Here is a 22,579-nt window from a genome sequence, read left to right on the forward strand (position 1 = left end):
GAAATGATGAAATCCAGCCATTTGAGACAACATGGATGGTCCTTGAGGGTATTATGATGAGTGAAATTAGTCGGAGGGAAAAAGTCAAATACCATATGATCTCACTCATAAGTAGAAGATAAAAATAATGACAAACAAACACATAGCAATGGAGATTGGATTGGTGGTTACCACAAGGGAAGAGGGGAGGATAAAAGGGGTGATTAGGCTCACATGTGAGGGGATGGACTGTAACTAGTTTTTGGGTGGTGAACATGTTGTAATCTACACAGAATTGGAAATATATTACGATGTACAACTGAAAGCTATATAATATTATAATCCAATGTTACTGCAATTAAAATAAATAAATAAAACTAGAGAAAACCTGAGTTATACATATTACCAATTTTGAAAATGACTGTTCAATTTAATCTCCACTTTTCAAAAGAATTAGGATATTCTGAATAAGATTGAGAAAAAAATAAAGTTGAAATTTGGGTTGATTAAGTAAGGATTAGACCTGTTGAACCCAGTGATTTGTTTCACGGTGAACGTTTCTACAATTCTTCACTCCTTTCTGTAAAGTGTATATGATTTCATGGGATTTTCCTGCCACTCAGGCAGACAGGCCAGGCTATCAGCCACTTCCTTCTGGACAGGCCAGCCCCAGGCCTCAAAGAAAGGAATCAGATTCTTCTGCACCTTTTCAGAGAATTTCTTCACCCATAAATTCATCTTGCCACTGTTGTCTTTGGGGATGCCAGAGAGGGTCTGGTACTCAGCAAAGAGCTGCATGAATGGCTCCCACCCAAAGGCCTCTTGGAGCTTGAGAGGGAAAGTAGGGACAGAATGAGGTATTTAGTCTACAAAATCCACCCATTCACACACACAATAAATTGCTTGCTAATGTTTAGTTACAAGGCACTTTTTAACACATTTAATTCTCATCAGTGGTTCTCTCCTTCTCCATTGCCTTATAATCTTCATTCCAGGGACTGGTGTCATACCTTACTCTGCCTCACTCTAGTCTCAGAGATGGAATCTATGCTTACACATTATTTGGTCCATAATAGGTTCTCAAGAAATGGTAGTTACTTTGGTATTATTATTTCTCTCACTCCTAAGCTTAGTGGTAGATAAAGATTTCAATCTGATCTAGTGAGGATATCCTCTCATCTCAAAAGTGGAAGCCTACCATTTGAAAATACCCACACCATCCAGATGTAATGAAATTTTTATTCTTTGTTGAAGATTTGACTCCCAGTAAGTCTGCCAAATTGCCTTCTGGAGACGGGCAGATATGTAAGAAGAATGCATTCTTTGTGGGTAGAGCTAGGAGAGACTCAGACAGTAGGGAGAGATGGGTGCTCAGAGGCAGGTCCTGGAAGGCCCCTCCAATGGATCATCAGGATTGTAGAACTTTAGAGCTACAAAGGACATACTCCTGGTTCATCACGTAAGAATCTATGACCCTGGAGGATCACAGCCTTGAAGACAAGTTGAAGTAGAATGTCTCAGCCAGCACCACTGTCATTCTTTCATCATTGCTCAGCTGTGATATCATGTATCCATTAGATCATTAGGAGATATCTAATAGTAATTATAATCAACCATTTATTGAACATCTACAGTGTACCAGGAGCTGTGCTGAACACTAGGCTCACAAAGATGAAAAAGGAGAAAACTCTCCTATACTGGCCCCCGATAAGAGAGACAAGTGCTTAAGCAAATAACTGACAACGTCGTGTCATTAGAACACAAAAAGTAATGCAGGAGAGCAAGTAAATAATGTCTCAAAGGAATGTATTCAGGGAAGGTTTCCTGGAAAGGGTGACAAATGAGTTGATTTTGAAAGATGAACAGGAGTTTTCCTGGTATATAAAGAAGACAAAACCATTTTAGGGAGACAGAGCAGTGTTTGTAAATGCACAGAAACATGGAATACAGTGATGTGTTCTGAAAACTATAAACAGTTTGGATTTGCTGGCGAATGAGTAAGAGGGTGTGAGCCTGGAACTCAAGGCAGGAAGATAAGGCAGAGGCAGATAATGAAGAGTTTGGCGTTCTACCTGAAGGCAATAGGGAGTCACTAAAGGGTTTTTAGCTGAAATGTGCAGTTTATTCAGCAGTGCAGATGTAAGTCTGTTGGGATTGTAGCTAGAAGTAAAGAGACTAGTGAAGAGGCTGCTGGAATAGTTCAGATGAGAGATGCTTGGGCCTTGGGTTTTGACCATAGTGGTGGGAATGAAAGGTGGGGAGTCAGGGAGGTGGCTGCCTGGCCGGGACTTGAGTCTCAGACCCCAGAGCCACAGAAGTCTAGGAGGAGAGCAGTGAAGGGAGTCTGCCCCCAGAGGCTTTGAAGTGAATTTGTATGTCAAGCTTCTGGCTGAGACTATGACTCTTTCATGCAGATGGGCAAACAGATTAGTTACTATTAAGGACAATGGTATAATCCAAAGCTATTTTGCTGCCTGAAGTAATCTCACACTCTTTGGAATTGTGGAGACTGAAAATCCAGAGACAGAGTGCTGTAGTGCCCAGAATGGGCAACTGGAGTCAGGACACCGAACTTGAGTTCTAGGTCTGTCCCTTCCTATTAATCATAAGGTCAATGGCAAACTGCTTATGCTCTTTAAACTTCAGTTTCTGCCCCCGTAAAATGAAGATCATGACAAGACTTCTGCAGTGTATTTCATGCAGCTGGCAAGGATTAGATGAGAAAAATGGGAGAGGTTTTTGAAAAGCTACAAAACACTGCACATATGGTATTCTTTTATAATGAAACCAGAAGTCTTCCACATTAGGGGTTTGAGGAGGAAGATACCGTCTTGAGAAACTTGCTACCAGGTCACTCTCCCCAAAATATATCCCTGTAATGCATTGATAAAGTGAAGTAATGTCATCGTCTTTTGAGCTATAAAGATGACTCAGAAGAAACAATTGGATCTTGTATTTGACAAAGCTGAGGTTCTGCTTCAAGGTTGTCTGGCCAGAGCTGTGTTATAATTACTTTTCGCAATGACTCCACCCACTTTCATTTATTTCCCAAAAATTCTGAGGCCGAGGATTGGAGTGAGACTTGTATCGTTACCCACTGTAGACGTGTAAAACCTGAGCCACAGAGAGAAACCACCAGTCCACCAGGTCCAGGGGAAATCATGGGCCCATGGCTGGTGCGGGTGAGGAAGGAATTGTTGGGCTCCTGGGGTCAGAGCTGTGGGTCCCTACCTCCCTCCATTTCTGCTCTCCTGAAGATCTGTTTCCAGAGCCATCCACATCTTCCAGGCATTCAGGGGGGTTCCCTTGTCCATGTGCATTTTGATCCTCTGCTCCCGATTTTGAGGTCCCAGAGCAGAGTGGGCCTGAGCCCTGGGAATTAGTTCAGGACCATCTCATTCACGTAGGCTGGCCAGAGGTTGCACATGGCCTCAGTGGTATGGGGATGGATAGTCCATCCGGATAGCTGCTGGTTGTGGCCCAGCTCATGGAAGGGAGCTTAAATGCCTTTCGACCTTATGATCCCCTCATCAAGGAACTCAGGCACTGGTTGCACATGGCATGTGGTGGGGTACCCAGAAGGCATCCAACCTGAAGAAAGCGATAAGGAAGAAGAGACGAGGTGATGTATGATATTCTTTGCAGATTATATCTCCCCCACGATCCCAGAAGACCCAGAACATTTTGAGTAATCCCAGATTAATCAGAAAAGCATCTGACTTTACCTCCCTGTCCAAGTTTCTTTGCAACCTAGCTGGCATCCTTCCCAGTTTCTTAGAGTTTTACATTCTCCTCCCTACTTGACCTGAAAGTTACATGTATATGGAATGTGACTATTCATGTCATCAGTCTTTTTTTATTTTTTCATTTTTGTGTGGGTGACTGTTGGCACCTGTTTTTATGTGGGTGGTGTGCAGTGTCTGGATTTGGGACTCTGAGAGAAAACAGTATGTTTCTCCCTTCTAGAAATTAGTCTTAATCCATTTTGTGGAATCATTTTGAGAGCCTGAGGATGGCAATCAGGCTTCCTCATTTTTCTATAAATACCTACATTTTCTCCAGGTTTCTCAAGACTCAACAAGGCCTCCTTTACTCTGCTCTAAGTACCGTCCTCTGCTTCTTTTCATTGCCAGCTCTGTCTCCACTCATTTCTTACATGTTTCATGAAGCCATATGTGACTTATTTTTTCTCCATTCTTACTAGCCTGTGACTCCTTGTCTTGAAGATTTAAATAATTTATCTTTTTCACGAGAACGTGGTTTGCAGGACACTAAGTGTTATGCATCATTTCCTCTACTGATCCCAGCAAAATTTTGCTTTGTAATTTAAATTACATTTGTTCAATTGGAAAATAAATTTTCAGAGAATTCCCCCAGAGCACCCACCAGCTGAGATCTTTACGTCAGCAGCTATCCTTTCAGGATGAAGAAGAGGAAATTGTCTAGCTCCCAGCTTGGCTAGAGCCTGCATCATCTCATCCCAGAGGCAGAGTAAAGGTTCTGGGTCCTCCACAGCCCGGAGGTTTGCAGTTGGCACTGTCAAGATGATGTTCTCTGTTGCCAACTCTCCCAGGTTGCCAGGTCTCCTGGATACAGCCTCTCCACTCCTCCAGGGATGTCTTACCTAAGAAATAAGTCTGCCCACATCATTTTTCCTGGTTTTATATTACAGAACTTTGACCACAGAGAGAGACAACCTGGTAATTAATAAAGTCTTTCCTTGCCATAAAAGGAAACACAAACCCCTGTCCCTTTCCCCATCCCTCTCTCAGGTCTCCAAGGATCATGTGTCCATATTGTCCAGCTCACTTTCTGCCCTCAAGACTCACTCCCCTTTTTTCCATCACTCAGGCCCCTGTTCTCTCTTACAGCCAGCCCACTCTCCACCTCCAGACTCGCCTCTATTCTGGGACCTAAGCTGAATCCAAATCCCCCGCTCACCCAGCTTGAAGTATGGAGCAGACACAGCTCCACTGATGGTTACAGGCACAAAGCCCAGTTTAAAACCGCTGGGCACAATGATGTAGAGGAGGCCCCCCCCCCCCCTCAGAGCCAGGAGATGGACATCTTTGTTGTTTCCCAGCTGCACTGGTGCATCATCACAGGGGACCGGTAGTAAGTCTCTGCTAGACTTAGGTTATTGGAGCAGCAGTTGATCAGTACCTGTCAGAGTAAGCATCCATCAAGGGAGACAAGGGAGTCATCATGGGGACGTTTGAATAGCTGTGTGTGAGGGTTTGAGTGCAGACAGGATTCCGACCTGCCTTGTCCTGAGCAGGAGTGAGAAGAGGAGCATGCCTGAGTGGTAGGTCTCACCTGGATAAGGGCAGGATGGCTTCTATTTAGCCTCTTTCTTCAGGGCACCCCTTTCTGGTCATAATGATTCTTTGCTCTCTATGGAGTTTGGGGATTTTTTTTCTTTTTTTTAAGCAAATCCAGCCCCACGTTAAATACTGACTCAGAGAAGACAGTGACTCTCTCTGGTATTTCCTGTGGGTCTCAGCTAGGAGAGGGCAGGATCTGCACCCATGTAAGTATCTATGGAAGTGATCCCTTTATTTAGGATGGGGCTGGAGCTTGGACAGCCCATAAGGTTTGAGATGTTAGGGGAAAGAATAAAGGTCAGAAAGTGTTTGATATCGGGCAAAAAAGGAGGAGGAGATAAAGAACCTTTTGTGATTCCTTGTTCTCACCAGAACCTTGGGCTTTTCCATGATGGCTTTCCTCTTTTGTAAAGTGAGGGTGGTACCTGCCCTGTACGCCCGGTGGGGTTGTTGAGAGAATCTAAAACATTACTGAGAGAAGAAGTAAAAGTGCTAAGGAAGTGTCAGAAGTTCACTTCGTGTGGAGGTGGGCTCAGAATGCTCTACCTTCAAGTCAGCAGAGACAGCATCATCAGACAGCGTAACTTCTGCAATTTGTCCTTGAGGTAAGTAGAGTCCAGTACCCACCCAGGAACTACTGTTGTCTGAGAAGAACTGTGGAGAAGGTTGAGGTCTTCCCATCACCATGGCTCCAGCTTCACACAGGATCCCCACAGTCCCTCCCAAAGATTTTGCACCTCCTGCGCACACCTGAACTCGCCTATGCTGCCATGACTCATGTGTCCCATATCTCACTTAGAATCCCTAAACCCTACCTTCTTAAAGGTTCATGGAAAGAATGGAGGTGGCCTTCCTGAGGGGGAAGGTCCTTTGAATGCTGCTGAAGTCACCCAGTCCACCATCTCCCTATTCCTGCACCATCCTAACCCCTCTCTTCATTCCATACCTGAACTGATCTCAATGGTGATGGGAGATTCTGTGGGACATAGAAAGGACAGAGTCTGATCACAGAGCAACAGAAAGCAGTCAGTTCCCAATTTGGCCAGGTCTCTGGCCAAGGATATCGGGACGGCCTCAGAGCTGCCCCTAGTAATTGGGTTTTCCTTATTCACGAGTGGTAAGCCCTTTTGTTGGATCATTTCCGGGACGGTTTTGTGCACAGACTCATAGATGGGAATTCCCTTATACGGGATTTGAAACATGTAGGCACAGTCTTTCATTAGCCTTTCTAGCCAGCTGTGGTCTATGCCTCTTCTTTCATTGCACAGCATGGACTTGAATTGGGAGAGAGCTCTGTGGATGCGGTAGGTTATCACCCCGGGATTGTGGACTGGGAAGCAACCTGTACTGCTTTGCTGATCTGAGATGCCAAGGCCAAAGCGTGTAAGGAGCTTGTTCTTCGGACACTAAGACATACAGTTAGAATTTGGGTGTTTGTAGCCCTGCCACCAGGCCTGGCCACCAATCTGCAACCCTCCGCCTTCTGCAATAAATTCCTCCACCTTCTTGACATCCATGTTGCCGAGTGATTCACAGCAAAAGACACTCAAGTCACTGGTCAGAAGTCTGCCCTTCTCCACTCCAGGTTATTTTTTGATAACATAGTGCCCAGTGCTTGCATTTTTTAGCTCAATCCAATTATCTCTTTCTGGTTCCTCACTAGCCAGTGCAGAGCATTGACTACAAATGGGCCCATCCTGTGATCAAGGATCAAACTCTTATGGCCACCAAGCACCACACGATCACAGCCATAATGGGCAGCTGCAAGAAAGCAGCCTAATGAGCTGTCTAGTCCCAGGGGAAAGGCCAGGGCTCCATGAACCAGCAGCTGGGTGTGTTTTCTCTCTCCACTGATGTCCAGCTCTGAGATCCCTTCTGGGAGCTGCTGCTGATCCTGACTGTGGTCCTCCCCACACCTGGAGAAGGGGCATTTCCCGCCCTCCCCCCCCCCCATTAGCACCTGCAAGACAGGTGAGCATAAAAATAGGTCAGAAGATAACACCCAAGACCTGAGGCCTTTGGGAACAAAACCTTTAAGAGGAAAGCGAGGAGACTGCTATTTTAATCTTGCAGTCTTCAAATCAGTTTTGATTATGAGTAATTAGCATCATAAAACTGTGAGATTCTACTTTAAAGACTCAATATATCTTGAAATAAAAATATAAATTCTCCCAGTGAAATTTTCCAGCATGAACTGCTGTCTCAGTCAACAATCCATTGACTATTCTGAATTATACATTGTTTATTTGAATAAAAATATGAAATAAAGTTTAGAAAACAGCCTATCATTCCCATAGAGAGAAGACCTGCTTATAAATTTGGAAGGCTTATATTCTACAAAATGTGCTCACATACACATGCATAAATAAAAAAGGCCGTGAAATTCCCCAAATTCTCAAATTATCTTTATCAGAGCTCTAGGCTGTCTTTTGTTCTGCTTACTTTTTGTAGTTTTTAAATAAAACCTCTGGAATTATTACACAGAGGAAAACATTTATTCCATCATTTTTTATCAATTAAATCAGGTAAGAAAACATCACCATTTTTTTAAACTAGCTGATAAAATATTTCAGTGTTGTATTAAATTGTATTCTACTTAGCTGTCAAAACTTGGAGGTTGAGTAAATAGATTTTGGCATAGGTATAGTTACGATAAAAGGCAGCAATTAAAAATGAGTGAAAAAACTGAACTTACAAAAACAGTGTGTACAGGAAGATCCAAAATAATATTGAAAATATTATTGAAAGTATAGAAAAATTACTAGAAGGGTATATATTAGAATGTTATTGCAGTTAGCTCTAGGTAGGATCACTTTGGATGATTTTTGTTTCCTTTTATACTTTTTCACATGTTCTGAATTTATCTTCATAATCAGAAAAAAATAATTTCTATATATTTTTAAATGTTCATTTACTGATTTTATCAAATACTGTGAAATAACTGCTGTAAGTTATTTCTTAATTCATTTTCCACATAAAATTGAGAAAATACTTCGACAGTTTTTTGTCTTGTTCTCAAATCAACATGTAGCATTTTAGTTAAAGTATTCATTCTGCCTATAGATTTCTCTATCTGTGCAGACGTTTCACAACTGATTTTCAGGTTGGTGTCTTTGAAATAGAAAACTTACAAAAACTCTTTATAGTTGAGATTTTCTGTGAGTAAACACACATTACTACTGATACTATGAAAAAACAGATCAAGTGACATTATCAAGAGGAAGGGGTGCTGTAGTTAACAAAATATTAAGTCTAAATGATGCTCAAACCAAACTATCCATTTCATTTCAACTCTTGATTTTTCGGGAGAGGGAGAGGCTTCCAAAATAGATAATATAGCTCAATGGTTAGGAGTTCTGACTCTGACTCTGAACAAATGTGGAGCAGAGCACTAATAAATTAGAGATCAACTTTCTCATTCCTATTGATGTCAAGAAAGCTTTTGATAAAATTTATTCCTGATTTTAAAAAATAAAACAAAATTAAAAACTAAGTTGTAAGTTGAGGAAAACTTGCTTGTCTGAATAAAATGTAGCCATTAGAATATGCAACATCAAAACATTAGAAGCACTTCTGTTAAACCAGGAGAAAAAGACCAAGGTTTCCCTCTATTACTGCCGCTATTCATAATTTTAAGGGATGTCCTATTTAATGAATGAAAGAAAGAAATATTATAATGAAATGAGTAAAAAATTCCATTATTTGCTACTAGATTCCATCTACTAGAAGATTTAGGAGAATCAACTGACAAACTATTATAACTAATGAAAGAGTGTTTGAATTCAATATAGACACAAAACTCAATAATTAAATCAGGAACAGATAATTATACAATGGATAATTTCATAATTCATAATGGCCAAAAAAATATAAAAGTATCAAGAATAATCCTACTACTAAGAAATGTGAAAAGACTTTCTAGTGAAATCTATAAAACTTGACAAAGAATATACAGGAACACCTGAATGACTGAAGAGACATACTTTGATGCTAGATGAATAGTTCCAATTTTTCAAGATGTTAATTATCCCTAAATAATCTCTAAATTGAGTCTAATCTTGCCCAAAGTCTCAATATATTTTAAAGGAACTTGATAAATTGCTTCTATAGTTTAATTTGCAAGAATAAATGTCCAAAAGCAAACAGGAAATTTTTGAAATTGCTGAGCAATGTAATATGGGGATATGGAGAAGAGTTTGTTTTCCTAGATGTCAAAATGCACTTCAGAGCTGGAGTAACAAAAGCAATATGGTTGGTGCAGAGTCAGACAAATAGGTCAGAGGTCCAGGGGAGATAGCTGAAGAACAGATTCATACTCATATGGAAGCATATTATACAAAAAAGTAACCTTTAAAATCAGTGAACAAAATACTGACTTTTCAACAAATTGTACTGTCAGAATTGGCCATATGTTGAGAAAAAATATGTATGATATAATACAAAAAAATCTATATGGATTAAAGATCTAAATGTAAAATATAAAACCATAAAAGTACTAGAAGAAAATAGAGGGAGGTATTTTCACACATTTATAATGGGAAAAGACTTTTTAACAATAAAAGGTGCTATGAAGGAAAAAGACTGATAGATGTGACCACATACAAATATAAAACATGTATATAACTCCCAAAACAAATTAAAAAACTAATGGTAGAAAGAAGTATTTGCAGCATGTAACATAGACAAAAACTTACCATGTGTACTATAGAAAAAAACACTTAGTAATCAATAAGACAAAGACAAAAACCAAATAGAAAAAAATAAAAGTTGTGAACAGACAATTCAAAGAAGAAATAAAAATGACCATAAACATAAAAAGAATCCTCTCCATTTGTAATCAGAGAAATACAAATTAAAATAAGAACATTTTTCACATTCCATACTGGTAAGAATGTCAAACAAAAATTAATAACACCCAGTCGTAGCGATTGTCTGGGACACTATTTTTGTTATATGTGTAAATTGATATAGCCTTTTAAAATGGCAATATGTCAGTTTCTATTAACATCTCAAATACAAATATTTTTTAATTAGCTATTCACCTTTTTTGGACTGTATACCAAAAAACACTTGCAGTTGTATACAATGACATATAAGGATATTCATCTTGAAACTTTGAATAATAGCAGATATTAGATCCCATCAATATTTCCATGGGTATATAAGTTACACTATGGCCACCACATGGAATACTATTCATCTGTGCCAAAGAATGAGGTAGATTTATATATCCAGGGGATGTAGGCAACTGAGGAAGAACTTTGACCTATCTACTTCTTGGGATTCAAATCATAGGACCATTATAGCTCGTTTGAGTCAACCTTATGATTATGAGAAACCACATCACTTGTTCAATTTCTAAAAGATAGAAAGAATCCTACTCCACTGTAGAAGGAGATGTCACAGGGCTGCCCCTGGTTTCATAACCACGCTGCTACTCTACTTTCATCAACTCAGAGATAATTGCATTGCCCCATTCCACTCCTGGGGAAAGAAGTATCTTAATGGAAGGATTAGACTGTGACATGTTCTCCCTGCTGTCCCTGAAGTACATTGACCCTCAATTTCATTCATTCCTTCATTCAATGTTTATTTAGTACCTACTATATGCCAGGTAGGGTACTATGTGCTAGTGATATAACTCAAACAGACATGATTCTTCTCTCTCTTGAACTTTATAGATGTTTTCTCTACTTACAGCCATCTCTTTCTAACTAGTCAAAATTCGGGGGCACAATAGTAAATAAAACAGAAAAACATCCTGCCTTCAAGACATTTAATACCCAGTCCATAGGAGAGAACAGAGAGGATTGTTGGTGTCACAATCCAATGTACACATCAGGATAGATGCTAAGAGGGCTGATGGCCACTCTGAGTTTATTATAACCAGTGTTTCAATATATACATAACTTACATCTGTTAAACATACACAGGTGTTCTGGATGAAGTAATTAGTGAATGCCAAGAATTCTTAGTGATTTCTCAAGGAGCCCTCCCTCGGCCTCTGTTTTGATATTATCATGTTATTGCTGTGCTTGTATATTTTTATCTCGGAGCAGGCAAGTTCTCCAAGGCAACAGCTCCTCGTGCTCCCAATATCAATATCGTGTCTCCATCTGTGCCCCCAGGCGACTGCGCCTGTCTTAGGTTGCCCCGCCCTGGGGGGTCTTACCCTTCATTGGCTGACTGGCCTTCTCACTTCTGGGTCACAGTCTGTTGGTAAGCCTTTTCCGGTGATCATTAACCCTTCCTGCGTCAGGGGCGGCTACAAGGATATTGTCCCTTATCCGCCAAAGGTCATTTGTATAGTTACACTAGTAATTTGCAATGATTCTCTTCCATACCAACAAATTTCTCCTCTGCTAGACTGAAAAAAGGGGGAAATGGGGCTGCTATTTAACACAGATCAGACTCCACATAGGGACACTTACCTCATGTGGAGTGGGATCTTGGGCACGTTCTCAGAGACCTTGAACTGGCCTCTTTCTCCACAGGTGTTGGTGAAGTACACTCCAGCCACGCTGGTCACCTGGTTCCCGGGGAACCTGGACAACACCTTGTCACGGCCGTGCTGACTGGCCCAATACCAGGCCTGGCCCCCAGTGAGCAAGCCCCCTCCACGTTTCACAAACTGGGTCAGCTCTGGAGTCATGCTGTCATTGTAGGCACTGATGCAGTAAACCCCCAGGGCATCTCCCAGTTCTGGCTGACTCTGTGCCTCAACCCCAGAGCCCTGCAGGATGTTTACTAGTGATGCCAAGGACGGTTCACTCCAATGGGAGCCCCAGGGGAGGGAAAGAGCCAGCCTACTGCATTAAGAAGAAATGGGGCCAAGCCAGCATCCAGCAGGTAGCCCTCATGGGACACAACCACGAGGCGGCCTTGGCCATAGGAGGAGGGAACAATGAGGACCTGGCCCTTGACAGTCACCATCACTGGGAAGGCAGCCTCTCCAGTAAGAAGGAGTTCACTGGGGATGGGGCCTTTGGGGACATCCCAGCTTGTTACTCCATCCATGAGGGCCTCGAAAGCAGCAGTGGGAGTTGTCCCCATAGTTCTATTAGCTGCTGCAGAGGAAAGCAAAGATTCAGTATAGTAAATGAATGAACAAAAAAATAAATCTATAGTTCCATCTGTGAAAATGTTAACACAGTCAAAAAAGGAAAATAAAATCTTAGTATTATTATGAAAAATAGAAAAAGATAAAGGCAACAGTTACCTTCTTTCTCATAGTGTCCTGTTCAACAGAACCTATAGCTGTACTCAGGTACTTTCAAGTAGCTACCTCTCTGTTGATTTCCCAGGCTCTACAACTCTTCATATATATGATTTCTAAGGAGCTCCGCTCTCTCAATTTATTTTCATTACCCAGACATTTCTAAGGAGCTTCACTCTCTTGATTTATTTTCATTAGTCAGACATTATCTATCCCTCCTTATCTCCCAGATGTTCTCTTGGCTCTGTCCCCTGCTGGCCCAGTCTCCTCTCTTCCAGGCCCATTTTGCCCATCAGAAATTACATTTACAGTAATTCTTCATTATGACAGCTATAAATGATCCCTATCGTTTATCCTTGGCCTGCATTTCTCTAATGAACATAAATCTTTATTTTTAATCAGCATATGGAACATTACAGTCATCTGCCCAAAGTCTGTATACAGGAAATTTAATTCATCTCTATCTTCTCAACAGTTACCTTTAGATCAAGTGCGTAAGATTGTCTCTCCCATCTGCATAGGGAAGATAATATGGACCTTGAGGGGTTTTGATCTGAAGATTGATGTCAATGGTTTGCTGAGAGCCTGGCACATTATGCAACTATAAGTAAATTTCTGTGATTTTATCACTCTTTCTGGCTTCTGAAAATGATGGGAGACACTGCAGCCTCAATCATGATCACCTTCTTCCTCCCTCCTCCTTGACCATCCAGTTAGTCACCAAGCTTTGTCAAGTGTCTATCACTTTGGTCTCCATTCATATTGCCACTAACCTGCTTCAGGTTCTTAGTACTTCAGGCTTTGGTCAAACTGATCTGGAATCTTTGATTCTCATCCACTCCCGTGATAAGAAATTCTCAAGTCTTCACCACAGGTAAACTATGATCGCTTCTTTCAAACTGGTAGAGGAGGCTGCCGGAATCTCGCCTCCTCATGTTTTTTCAGCTTTATCTTCCACTACTTTCCCCAATAAAGACTCCGGTCCACTTGGAAAATGTGAACATGGCCTGTGATTTCTAGTCTCTGTCCTGTAGAATCTCATTCCCTCCCTCCTTTCCCTTCTCTTTCGCCAACACTCATTATAAGAATTTAAATTACCGGAAGAAGGCAAGTGAAAAAGTTTCTGTATTTTTTCTGAGAATAAAGCCTTTTTCACAGAAGGCACTTGCCAGGGGGTCTTTAGACCCATGAGACATGGTTTGGTCCATTTTGAAGGCTGGATATGAGCAAGGGCATGGTTGAGGAGCAGGCTCTGCTGACTGCCCAGCCTGACTAAATGTCACCCTTCCCCCAGCTTCTTCCAAGTACTGAGACTGGTGAAGCGAGTTGAGGAGGAAAATTTTGATCATTTTGAGAAGCCAGTAAGTTTGGCAAAGTGTTTCAGTTTCAACACTAGCCTGGAATCTGTGAGTGATAGTAGGTGATTACTTTTCAAAGTTAAAAGATCCGGTTGCTCCTTTGCAAGTTTAAGGAAAACCAGGAGTTTTCCATGGGATCCTTGAGTGCCTGGCATCTAGATTAGTGAATACCCTGCCCAAGCGATGTGTCCTTTGATGCGTTACCGATGAGGCAGCCAGAGGCATGTGCAAAGATACTTTTATTTGGATGAGGTAATCAATTTTTTTGCCTAACAAATCCTGGAAGAGTTCAGCCTCAAAAAGAAATATTTCAGAGACAATAGTTAAGTCTTTAGACAGCTTGAGAATAAGCTGAGTTGTGCTTGGCTGGAGGAGGTCTTGGGAAAACAGAGAGGTACAGAGTAAAAGAGACATTGTGATTTCATCAGAGATTTTAGGTAAAATTGGCATCCACTTCCCTTTCATCCCAGAAGACCAGGATCCAGAAAGGGAGAGAGAAAGATGCTAGATCACCAATCTGGTGATGGATACCAGGTGGTGATAGGGCCACTACTCCTGGTCCCATCCTCCCACTCAATATACTAGCCTGAGCTCATGAGATTAGGGGAGCAGGGGCAAGGACTCTCAACATGAAGGGGCACGACTGGAGATTCAGGTTGGAGGAACAGCATATATTCCTGTTCAAAAGTAAATCATAATGTGAGTGTCTTAAAGCCAAGTAGAAGATTTTGTTACAAAGCCAAAAAATTATATTGTCTACAGACAGCCCCCATCCCGGGTATTTTCTGAAAGTTTGAGGTCACCAGTGGTTGGGGGAGGGAGAGACATGAGTGACTTTAAATAAAAGAGGGTGGACGATGGAAGCAGTGAGACTGAAGTGGGAGATGACCTGAGACTGAGAAGATAAAGGGGCTCTGTGGGTCCCATGGGAATAGGAGCCTGTGGACAGCCTTTGGGAAGCACCTCCAGGGAGGTGGAAGGATCTGGGGCCAGGGGGTTCAGGGGACGAGAGAGGAAGGGTTTGGGTGTTATGTCTAGAGAAAATGGACACATTCACTGGGGATCCCAGTCTCTGTGAAGATGTCTTAGCTCAATGAAGCCCCAGAACCACTGCAGAGACCATGGAGTTTTAAAGAGTGTACATCTCAGCTGTGGCCGTTGCAGACCAAGGACCAGAGGTGCCTTCCTGAATGTTTTTGCTTAACTTAAGTACCGAGCTAGAATTGAGAGATCCCCAGTGCTTAACAGACAGTGAATTTCCTACTAGTCTAGGAGAAAGTAGGCTTGGAGTAGAATCTAATTTGATTAAAAGAAGATACAGTATCTGACATTTCTTCTCCTTTTGAGATTGCAGAGTAAGGATCATGTGAACAAGAACAGATTGTGACCTGCCACTACCTGTGTGACACTCTGAATCAGATTAAGAATGTTAGAGCCTAAAGCACTGGCTGGATGGTGGTGCGGCCTTTGCACACTCCACATGTAATAAAAAACCAAACCACACACTAAAATATAAAAGAAAAGCAAACAAAACTCTGATTTTCCCTTGGGTGACCACTTCAAATGTTTTTCCCAAATTAAATGTGACAATTCTTTCACATTTGCAACATTTTTTGTTTTTCGATGCCTCTTCTTTGCGGCTGCCACAGCCCACCCACTGGATCCCACAGTGCTGGCGACAGAGAGCATGTCCTTTCACCTCTCCAGCCATAGTTGCTCACCCACAGTGTAACATGGCAGGGTCTCTAAATCCTTGTCAGCCCTGATGCTCTGCCTGCCTATGGAAGCCAAACAGAAAATTGGACTCTTGTCTGATAAGACCCAAGAAGGATAAATATGGCATGAACAAAAGAAGGAGAATCAGGGCACAAAGAAAATCAGAAACAGAAAACAGACCAAGAGCAAGGAAACTCCTCTCATGAGCTTTGGACACCTGGGGGCTCCAGTTCAAACCCACACATTTGCGTCTTTCACTTATACAAAAGTCCAATAGCTCCCCTCCTCTCAGTGGTACCACAAGCCCTAGGCACACAATGTCCAGGTCCAATACACAGGAAAGAACCTCAGTAACCCCTCCCTCCCCACGTGCCTGCACAGCGGGAACATTCACATTGCAGAGACCGTCAGAGAAGCTCACCTGGTCATTTTGCGACTGTAGCTCAGGCCTAGCGTGAAGGAGAAGAGTCGTCTGTGTAGAAGTGATGAGTGGATAGTCTGGAGATGCTATATATAGGGAAGAAGGTGTGATTATCTTCCAGAATATCTTTCTTCCTGCTTCCTTTTGGGAGAGTGGCGCTTGGCTGGGCACCTTCACTGAATACCTGAGTGACATTTAAGTGGTTCTCCTTGCCAGTCTCTGGGTCACTTCTCTCTGGGTCTGGGTTTGTAAAGGCAACTGAAATAATGTAGGTGCTGAGATTGTCCTAGCCTCTTCAAAGTCCCCTCTAGATGTCACCATCATGCTCTGTATGATAATAGTTCCCTGTGGTAAGCAAGGAGGTCTCTGCAAAGCTTCTGTACTGGTTATAAGAAACATGGACCAAAAAATGACAGGACGTGGAGGCAGGCTGAGGAAAGATTTTAACAAAATGAGTGAAAGCAATGAGGCCAGCAACCGTTCTGGGCGTGTCCCGTTAGAGAGTTTCCTTGAAGGAGGCTCATTCTTGAGTTTTCAAGAATTTTATTTTTTTATTATTTGCTCTTTGGACCCTGGTTAGGAAATTGGAATGGCACTACTGACCAGACGGGGCCAGACTAGACATTCTGCGTTGGGCGACTGCCCTCTAGTGAGAGGCAAAGGCAATGCACTCTGGTGCTTGGCATGGTCAATCCCTGCTGAGAAGCCTCGCAGGCCACCTGGGATCAGCGATGATGACTTGGGAAGAGCCACAGTGCTGAAAGCCCATTCACCAGGGGCTCATCTTTGAACCTCCATTCACTGGAAGCTAGGGTGCCTCATCACTAATTTGCTGAATTTATTTGTTCCTTTTTGCTATTTGTATAGGGTGGATCATTTCATGCCAAATGAGGGTGGGTTTTAATAGATCATGAAGAAGCCTGTCTTGTTTAAGTTTTAACTAGTTTTGGGGCCGGCCGGGTGGCACAGACGTTAAGTGCACATCTTCTGCTTCGGCGGCCATGAGTTCACTGGTTTGGATCCAGGTGTAGACATGGCACCGCTTGGCACGCCATGCTGTGGTAGGCGTCCCACATATAAAGTAGAGGAAGATGGGCATGGATGTTAGCTCAGGGCCACTCTTCCTCAGCGAAAAGAAGAGGATTGACAGCAGTTAGGTCAGGGCTAATCTTCCTCAAAAAAAAAGTTTGGGCTAGTTTTTATTTTATTTTATGACTGCGTCTGAAAGAATTTTTAATTGTTCTTTTTGCCAAAGTCTTGCTACTGTAGCTGGAGGGAGACGGGACAGAGAGAATGAACTCTCTGCTTGGCAAAAGATGGAGAGCAAAGTGACCACTGAGACGTGTATGTCCTTAACAGTTAATATAAGAAAAAAAAATGAACACAAACTGAACTAAGCATCATCCTAGGAAGTTAGAAAATCACACTAAAATAATGCCTCCTCCAAGAAGCAGGAGAAAAGAAAAAATAAAACTGAGAGTAGATATCATTTAAGTAGAAGCAAAGTAGAAATAAACTCAAAGTTGGTTTTTTGAAAAGACAAATTTCTGGTGAGACTGATGAAGGGAAACAGAGGAGTGAGAGAAAGCACAAATAACAAACGTCAGGAGTGAGAAAGGAACAAGACGAGAGATGACGCAGTGATTAAATAATCACACAAGGGTGTTACACACAACGTGAAGCCAAGACATTGGGAAAGGTCGGTAAGCAAACTATTGAAAAGCATAACTTTCAAAACTGAATTGAGAAAAAGGGTAACAATAATTCTGTAACCATCAAGGAAATTTTATCAGTAGATAAAAACTTCCTGTAAAGGAAATTCCGGACACAATGTCTGGTGAGTTCTTTCAAATATTTAAGGAACACATAATTTTAATCTTATGAAACCCTTCCAAAATAAGCAAAAGAGGGGAACATTCAGTAACTTATTTTATGAAGAAGGATGTAACTTTAATATGAAAACATGTCAGGGACACTAAAAAAGGAAAATTGTATGCTAATCTAAGCTGTAAATATAGATGTAAGAATCTTAAGAACAATATTAAGCTTATAAATAATAACTTACACATATCATAATGCATGTGACTAGTTGGTTTAACACCAGGATGCAACATTGGTTTAACATTAGAAAATCAATTAATGAATCCACCTGTGTTAACAGATGAAAAAAAGAAAATATGTGATCATTTCAGCAGTTGAACAAATACTTTTTATTAAACTCAAAGGTCATTCAATAAAATCTCATAGAAAATAAGGAATAAGAACAAACTTTCCTAACCTGATAACGGATATGTACAAAAACCTATGTTAAACATTACAGTGAAATGATGAAACATTGAAATATTTCCCTTTGCGATAAGGATAAAATAAGGGTACACTGTTACCATTTTTATTCAGCATTGTATTAAAGGTCCTTGCCAGCAGAGAACAGTAAGAAAAAAATAAATGCAATAACAAATAAATAAACAAAGAAGCAAATAAAAAAGTGTTATAAGGGTTGGAAATAAATTTCTAAAAATTTAGCATTCACTGGTGATATGAGTATGTATGTGGGAAAAATGAAAAAGTTCTCAAAGTTTGAGAACTACAGGGTTTAGCAGTATGGCTGAAATTAATATAAAAATATTAATATTTAGCAATATTGCTGGAGTTAATATACAAAGTTAACTGCAATCCTGTACTAACAATTTACCAGTTGTGAAATGGATATATTATTTCTTTGGAATAATGGAAAAATCCACTTATATTAAAAAATATGAATGATTCAAGAATAAAGTAACATATCTAGAGGATGTTCTACATATTATGGGAGAAATTACAAACGTGTACAAAGAACCACTGGAGAGTACCAAACTAGATGTAGAGGTATGATGTTATCACAGACTGCAAAACTAACTTTTTAGAAGATGTCAATTCTCCATAAATTGATTTATATTCTTAAAAATCACTTCAAATCAAATCCCACCAGGGCTTCTTGTTGTCGTCATTGTTTGCCTACTTGTTTCGATGGAACACAATGAGCTGATCTTAAAATTTAAATGGAGGGGCTGGCTCTGTGGCCCAGTGGTTAAGTTCCCGCGCTCCACTGCAGGAGCCCAGGGTTTGGATCCTGGGCGCCGACATGGCACCGCTCGTCAGGCCACGTAGAGGCGGCATCCCACATCCCACAACTAGAAGGACCTGCAACTAAGATATACAACTGTGTACAGGGGGAGTTTGGGGAGATAAAGCAAAAAAAAAAAAAAGATTGGCAACAGTTGTTAGCCCAGGTGCCAATCTTTAAAAAATTTAAACGGAAGCAACAAAGAGACAATAGTTGAGTGTTCGTGAAGAAAAACAAGGAAGAGCAAACATAAAGATTTATTCTTAAAATATTACAATATTGTAGCATTGGCAAAGAGATAGAAAAATAAATCAATAGGAAAAAAATAGAGAGCCTCCAAGAAGACCCCCAGACGCAGACAGTGGCCCTGCAGATGATGAGAAGGGTGAACTCCATGAACCGTGCTGTGACAACCAGGAGCCCACGTGTGCAAAAACAAACTGTGTTCCTAATTCACACCAGACACAAAGCTCGTTTAAATACCTAAACCTGAAAGGAAAATTATAAAACTCTTAGAAGCTAATGTAGAAAAATATCTATGGCATTTGGGTAAATAAAAAATTTAAATCGAGAGACAAATAGCAAGCAGTGATGAGGCACATGTGTGTGGTGATGGATGGTAATTAGTCTTTCGGTGGTGAACACATTGTAATCTACACAAAAATCAAAATATATGACGATGTGCACCTGAAATTTATATAACACTACAAACCAATATTACTACAATTTAAAAAAACTTTTTTTTTCTCCCCAAAGCCCCCAGTACCTAGTTGTATATTCTAGTTGTGAGTGTCTCTGTTTGTGCTCTGAGGGACGCTGCCTCAGCATGACCTGAGAAGCAGTGCCATGTCCGCGCCCGGGATCCAAACCAGCGAAACGCTGGGCCGCCGAAGCAGAGCACCTGGCTACTGGTTACTCAGCCACAGGGCTGGCTCCAAAAAACTTTTTTTAAAGATACAAATAGCATTAACCATGAGGAAAAGATTAATAACTTTGACTTGTAATGTTTATCAAAAATATCAGAAGAAGAATGAAAGGTCAACACAGAGTGGGAGAAGCTATGGGCAACACACGTAACTAACCACGGTCATACATACAAAATACCATGACAGATAGGAAATGCAGTAGAAAAATGCACAAGAAAAAAACAAATAACAAAATCTAACTGTTTAGTGAATATATGCAAAACTGCTCACCGTCATTAGTAACTAGGACAATGTAAATTAAAACCACAATAATATGCTATTACGTACTCACCACTGTGGCAAAAAAGTAGGGACTGACAATATTAAGTGTTTACAAGGATCTAGAGCAATGGAATCTCCTCATACATTCAAAGTGGCACAACTCCATCTTTAACTTGCCTTCGTCTACAGCTAGTTTTTACCTGGTAAAGTTGAAGCTGTGCACACTCCATGACATAGCGCTTCCGCTCCTAGGGTATCCTAGAGACACCCTTGCACATGTGCAGCAGGAGACAGGTACAAGGATGTTCATAGCAGCAAACAGGCCCTGAATGAAACAATCGAATATCTATCAACAGTGAAATAGATGAATGGAGTATAGCATATTGATACGCTGGAAGGTTAGGCAGAAATAAAAATGAACTATAGCTAGCTGCATCAACACAGATGAATTTCACAAACATAATATTGCACAAAGGAAGGAAGTCATAAAAGATTACATAAAATAGGATTTTATTGCATTTATATAAAGTTCAAAGTCAGTTAAAACTAAACTATGTTGTTTCAGGTTGTGTACACAGGGTAGTAAAACCATAAAGGAAAGTGAAGGAATGATCAGGTTGAAAAGTCAGGTCAACGTCCACCCGGAGGTAAGAGAAGGGCTAGGATCTTGGAGGGCCATTTGGGGGTTTTCAATTATTGCAATATTCTATTCCTTAACCTTGTGGTAGTCTAATGGCTTACTTTACAATTAATATTTAAATTGTACTTATGTTTTATGTACATTTTTTGTGACTGTGATGTATTGCATAATAACAAGAATATGGTTGGGTTTTACGTTCTGACTTCAAAAAGCCCACGTTTAGTTACTAGAACACATTATAACTTATATAGGAACCATGACAATGTTCCTAAAAAATACATTTTCTTTTCAAGTTTTAAAGTCTCATTATAACAAATGGATTATGGCAAGTACAGGTCAAAATTCTGCCTGCTTCTGAGTTGTATCTTACTGCTTCTTCCTTCAATTGTCTGGCCCTAGTGCAGATTCAAACAAATTTCCATTTTTCCTTTGAATTTGATCTTTAAAAGGCTTAAGACTATGTCCTAATGCCCAACTCCTACCTCAAGATCTCATTATTTCTGGAGGAGCCCTAAGATGTTGGAATATTTTTGATAGAAAATTGTAATTTCCCAGTAAAGTTAATTTGAATCACTTACTGCTTTCAACTCAGAACTGCCTACACCAAGGAGTCTTGCTTCAACTAAAGGCAAAGAAAAACAGGATAGAACCTCCCTAAACACTGTCTGTTTTTCTTTGTCCTTTTCCAGCTGAACAAAGGATTTGGATATAATTGAAGGGCTTCATTGGCTTTGATCCTTCTAAGGGCAACCACCTAACCACATTCAGAAACCAATTTCCCGCCGCTGAAGAAGTAGCTAGAGCTCCCAAAAGAAAATCAACTCTAATGAAGGACTGCCTCATTCTGTTCAGAATCTCTCATACTACGTATGCATGCATACACACACACGCGCGCACACACACACACACACGCATATATTTGGTTGGTACCAATATATGAGACTACATTTTTACTTTATCTCTATATTTGGCCAGTTGTTTTCAGATTGATTTGCTCTATATTAGTTTGGGTCCAGCACACCAGATGTCCCACATTCTAGGGCTTGATCCCAGGTCCCATATCATTGGATGTGATATGGAATTCTCTGTGCAAGTATTTGATTCCTCAGCCTTTCAACATCTTTGGGCCCAATATAGATGCTGCTGTTAGTGCTGACAACTTCAATGAAGGCCTTCATCTTATAGCCCTAAAGCAGGGCCGAGGTCCTTGACCAGAAGTTTCAGAACAGAGATTCAAATGAAGTAAAAACCCTTGAGGTCAGAGACTCGGGTCTTAAGAGGAACAGTCAGAATTCCCTGACCATGGCTCCCATTTGGTGAGGTGATTATTGACCCGGGTATGGATGAAATCCCTGATAAGTTGAGTTTTATTTCCTAATATACTTCTTACATTTTTTTGGCAGAACTCTTATTAGCTGTAACCATCTTGTGGCTGGAGAGCCTGTTGTGACTCAATTTTTGATAAGAGTTTGTAGCACTTGATGTCCTTATGTTTGTAGATTTTTTTTATTTAACCAGAGCTCAGAAGTACCAAGTGGCAGACTTTCCTTCTCTGTGTGCTATGAGCCAAATGGAAAGGCAGCCTGTGCTGTGACCTGAAGAGCCTCTGGATACCTCCTTACTCCTTTTCCCCAG

General features: G+C 40.9%; 1 protein-coding gene and 1 pseudogene across 1 annotated transcript in view; both read right to left on the reverse strand.

Moving 5' to 3' along the window:
• Positions 1-1,731: 1,731 nt before the first annotated feature.
• On the reverse strand, positions 1,732-12,356 carry LOC124243407 (TRPM8 channel-associated factor 2-like; annotated as a pseudogene).
• A 6,951-nt stretch (positions 12,357-19,307) lies between these two features.
• LOC124243231 (TRPM8 channel-associated factor 2-like) overlaps positions 19,308-22,579 on the reverse strand; it is a 28,966-nt gene continuing 25,694 nt past the window's right edge. The window contains exons 9-10 of the mRNA XM_046668817.1: positions 20,505-20,629; positions 19,308-19,606 (exon numbers count right to left, since the gene is read on the reverse strand). Coding sequence (XP_046524773.1) covers positions 19,429-19,606; positions 20,505-20,629 — 303 coding nt within the window. The 3' untranslated portion in view covers positions 19,308-19,428. The remainder of the gene's footprint in view (positions 19,607-20,504; positions 20,630-22,579) is intronic.

This window comes from Equus quagga, chromosome 8, assembly GCF_021613505.1.
Source record: "Equus quagga isolate Etosha38 chromosome 8, UCLA_HA_Equagga_1.0, whole genome shotgun sequence".
NCBI classification, from domain to species: domain Eukaryota; kingdom Metazoa; phylum Chordata; class Mammalia; order Perissodactyla; family Equidae; genus Equus; species Equus quagga.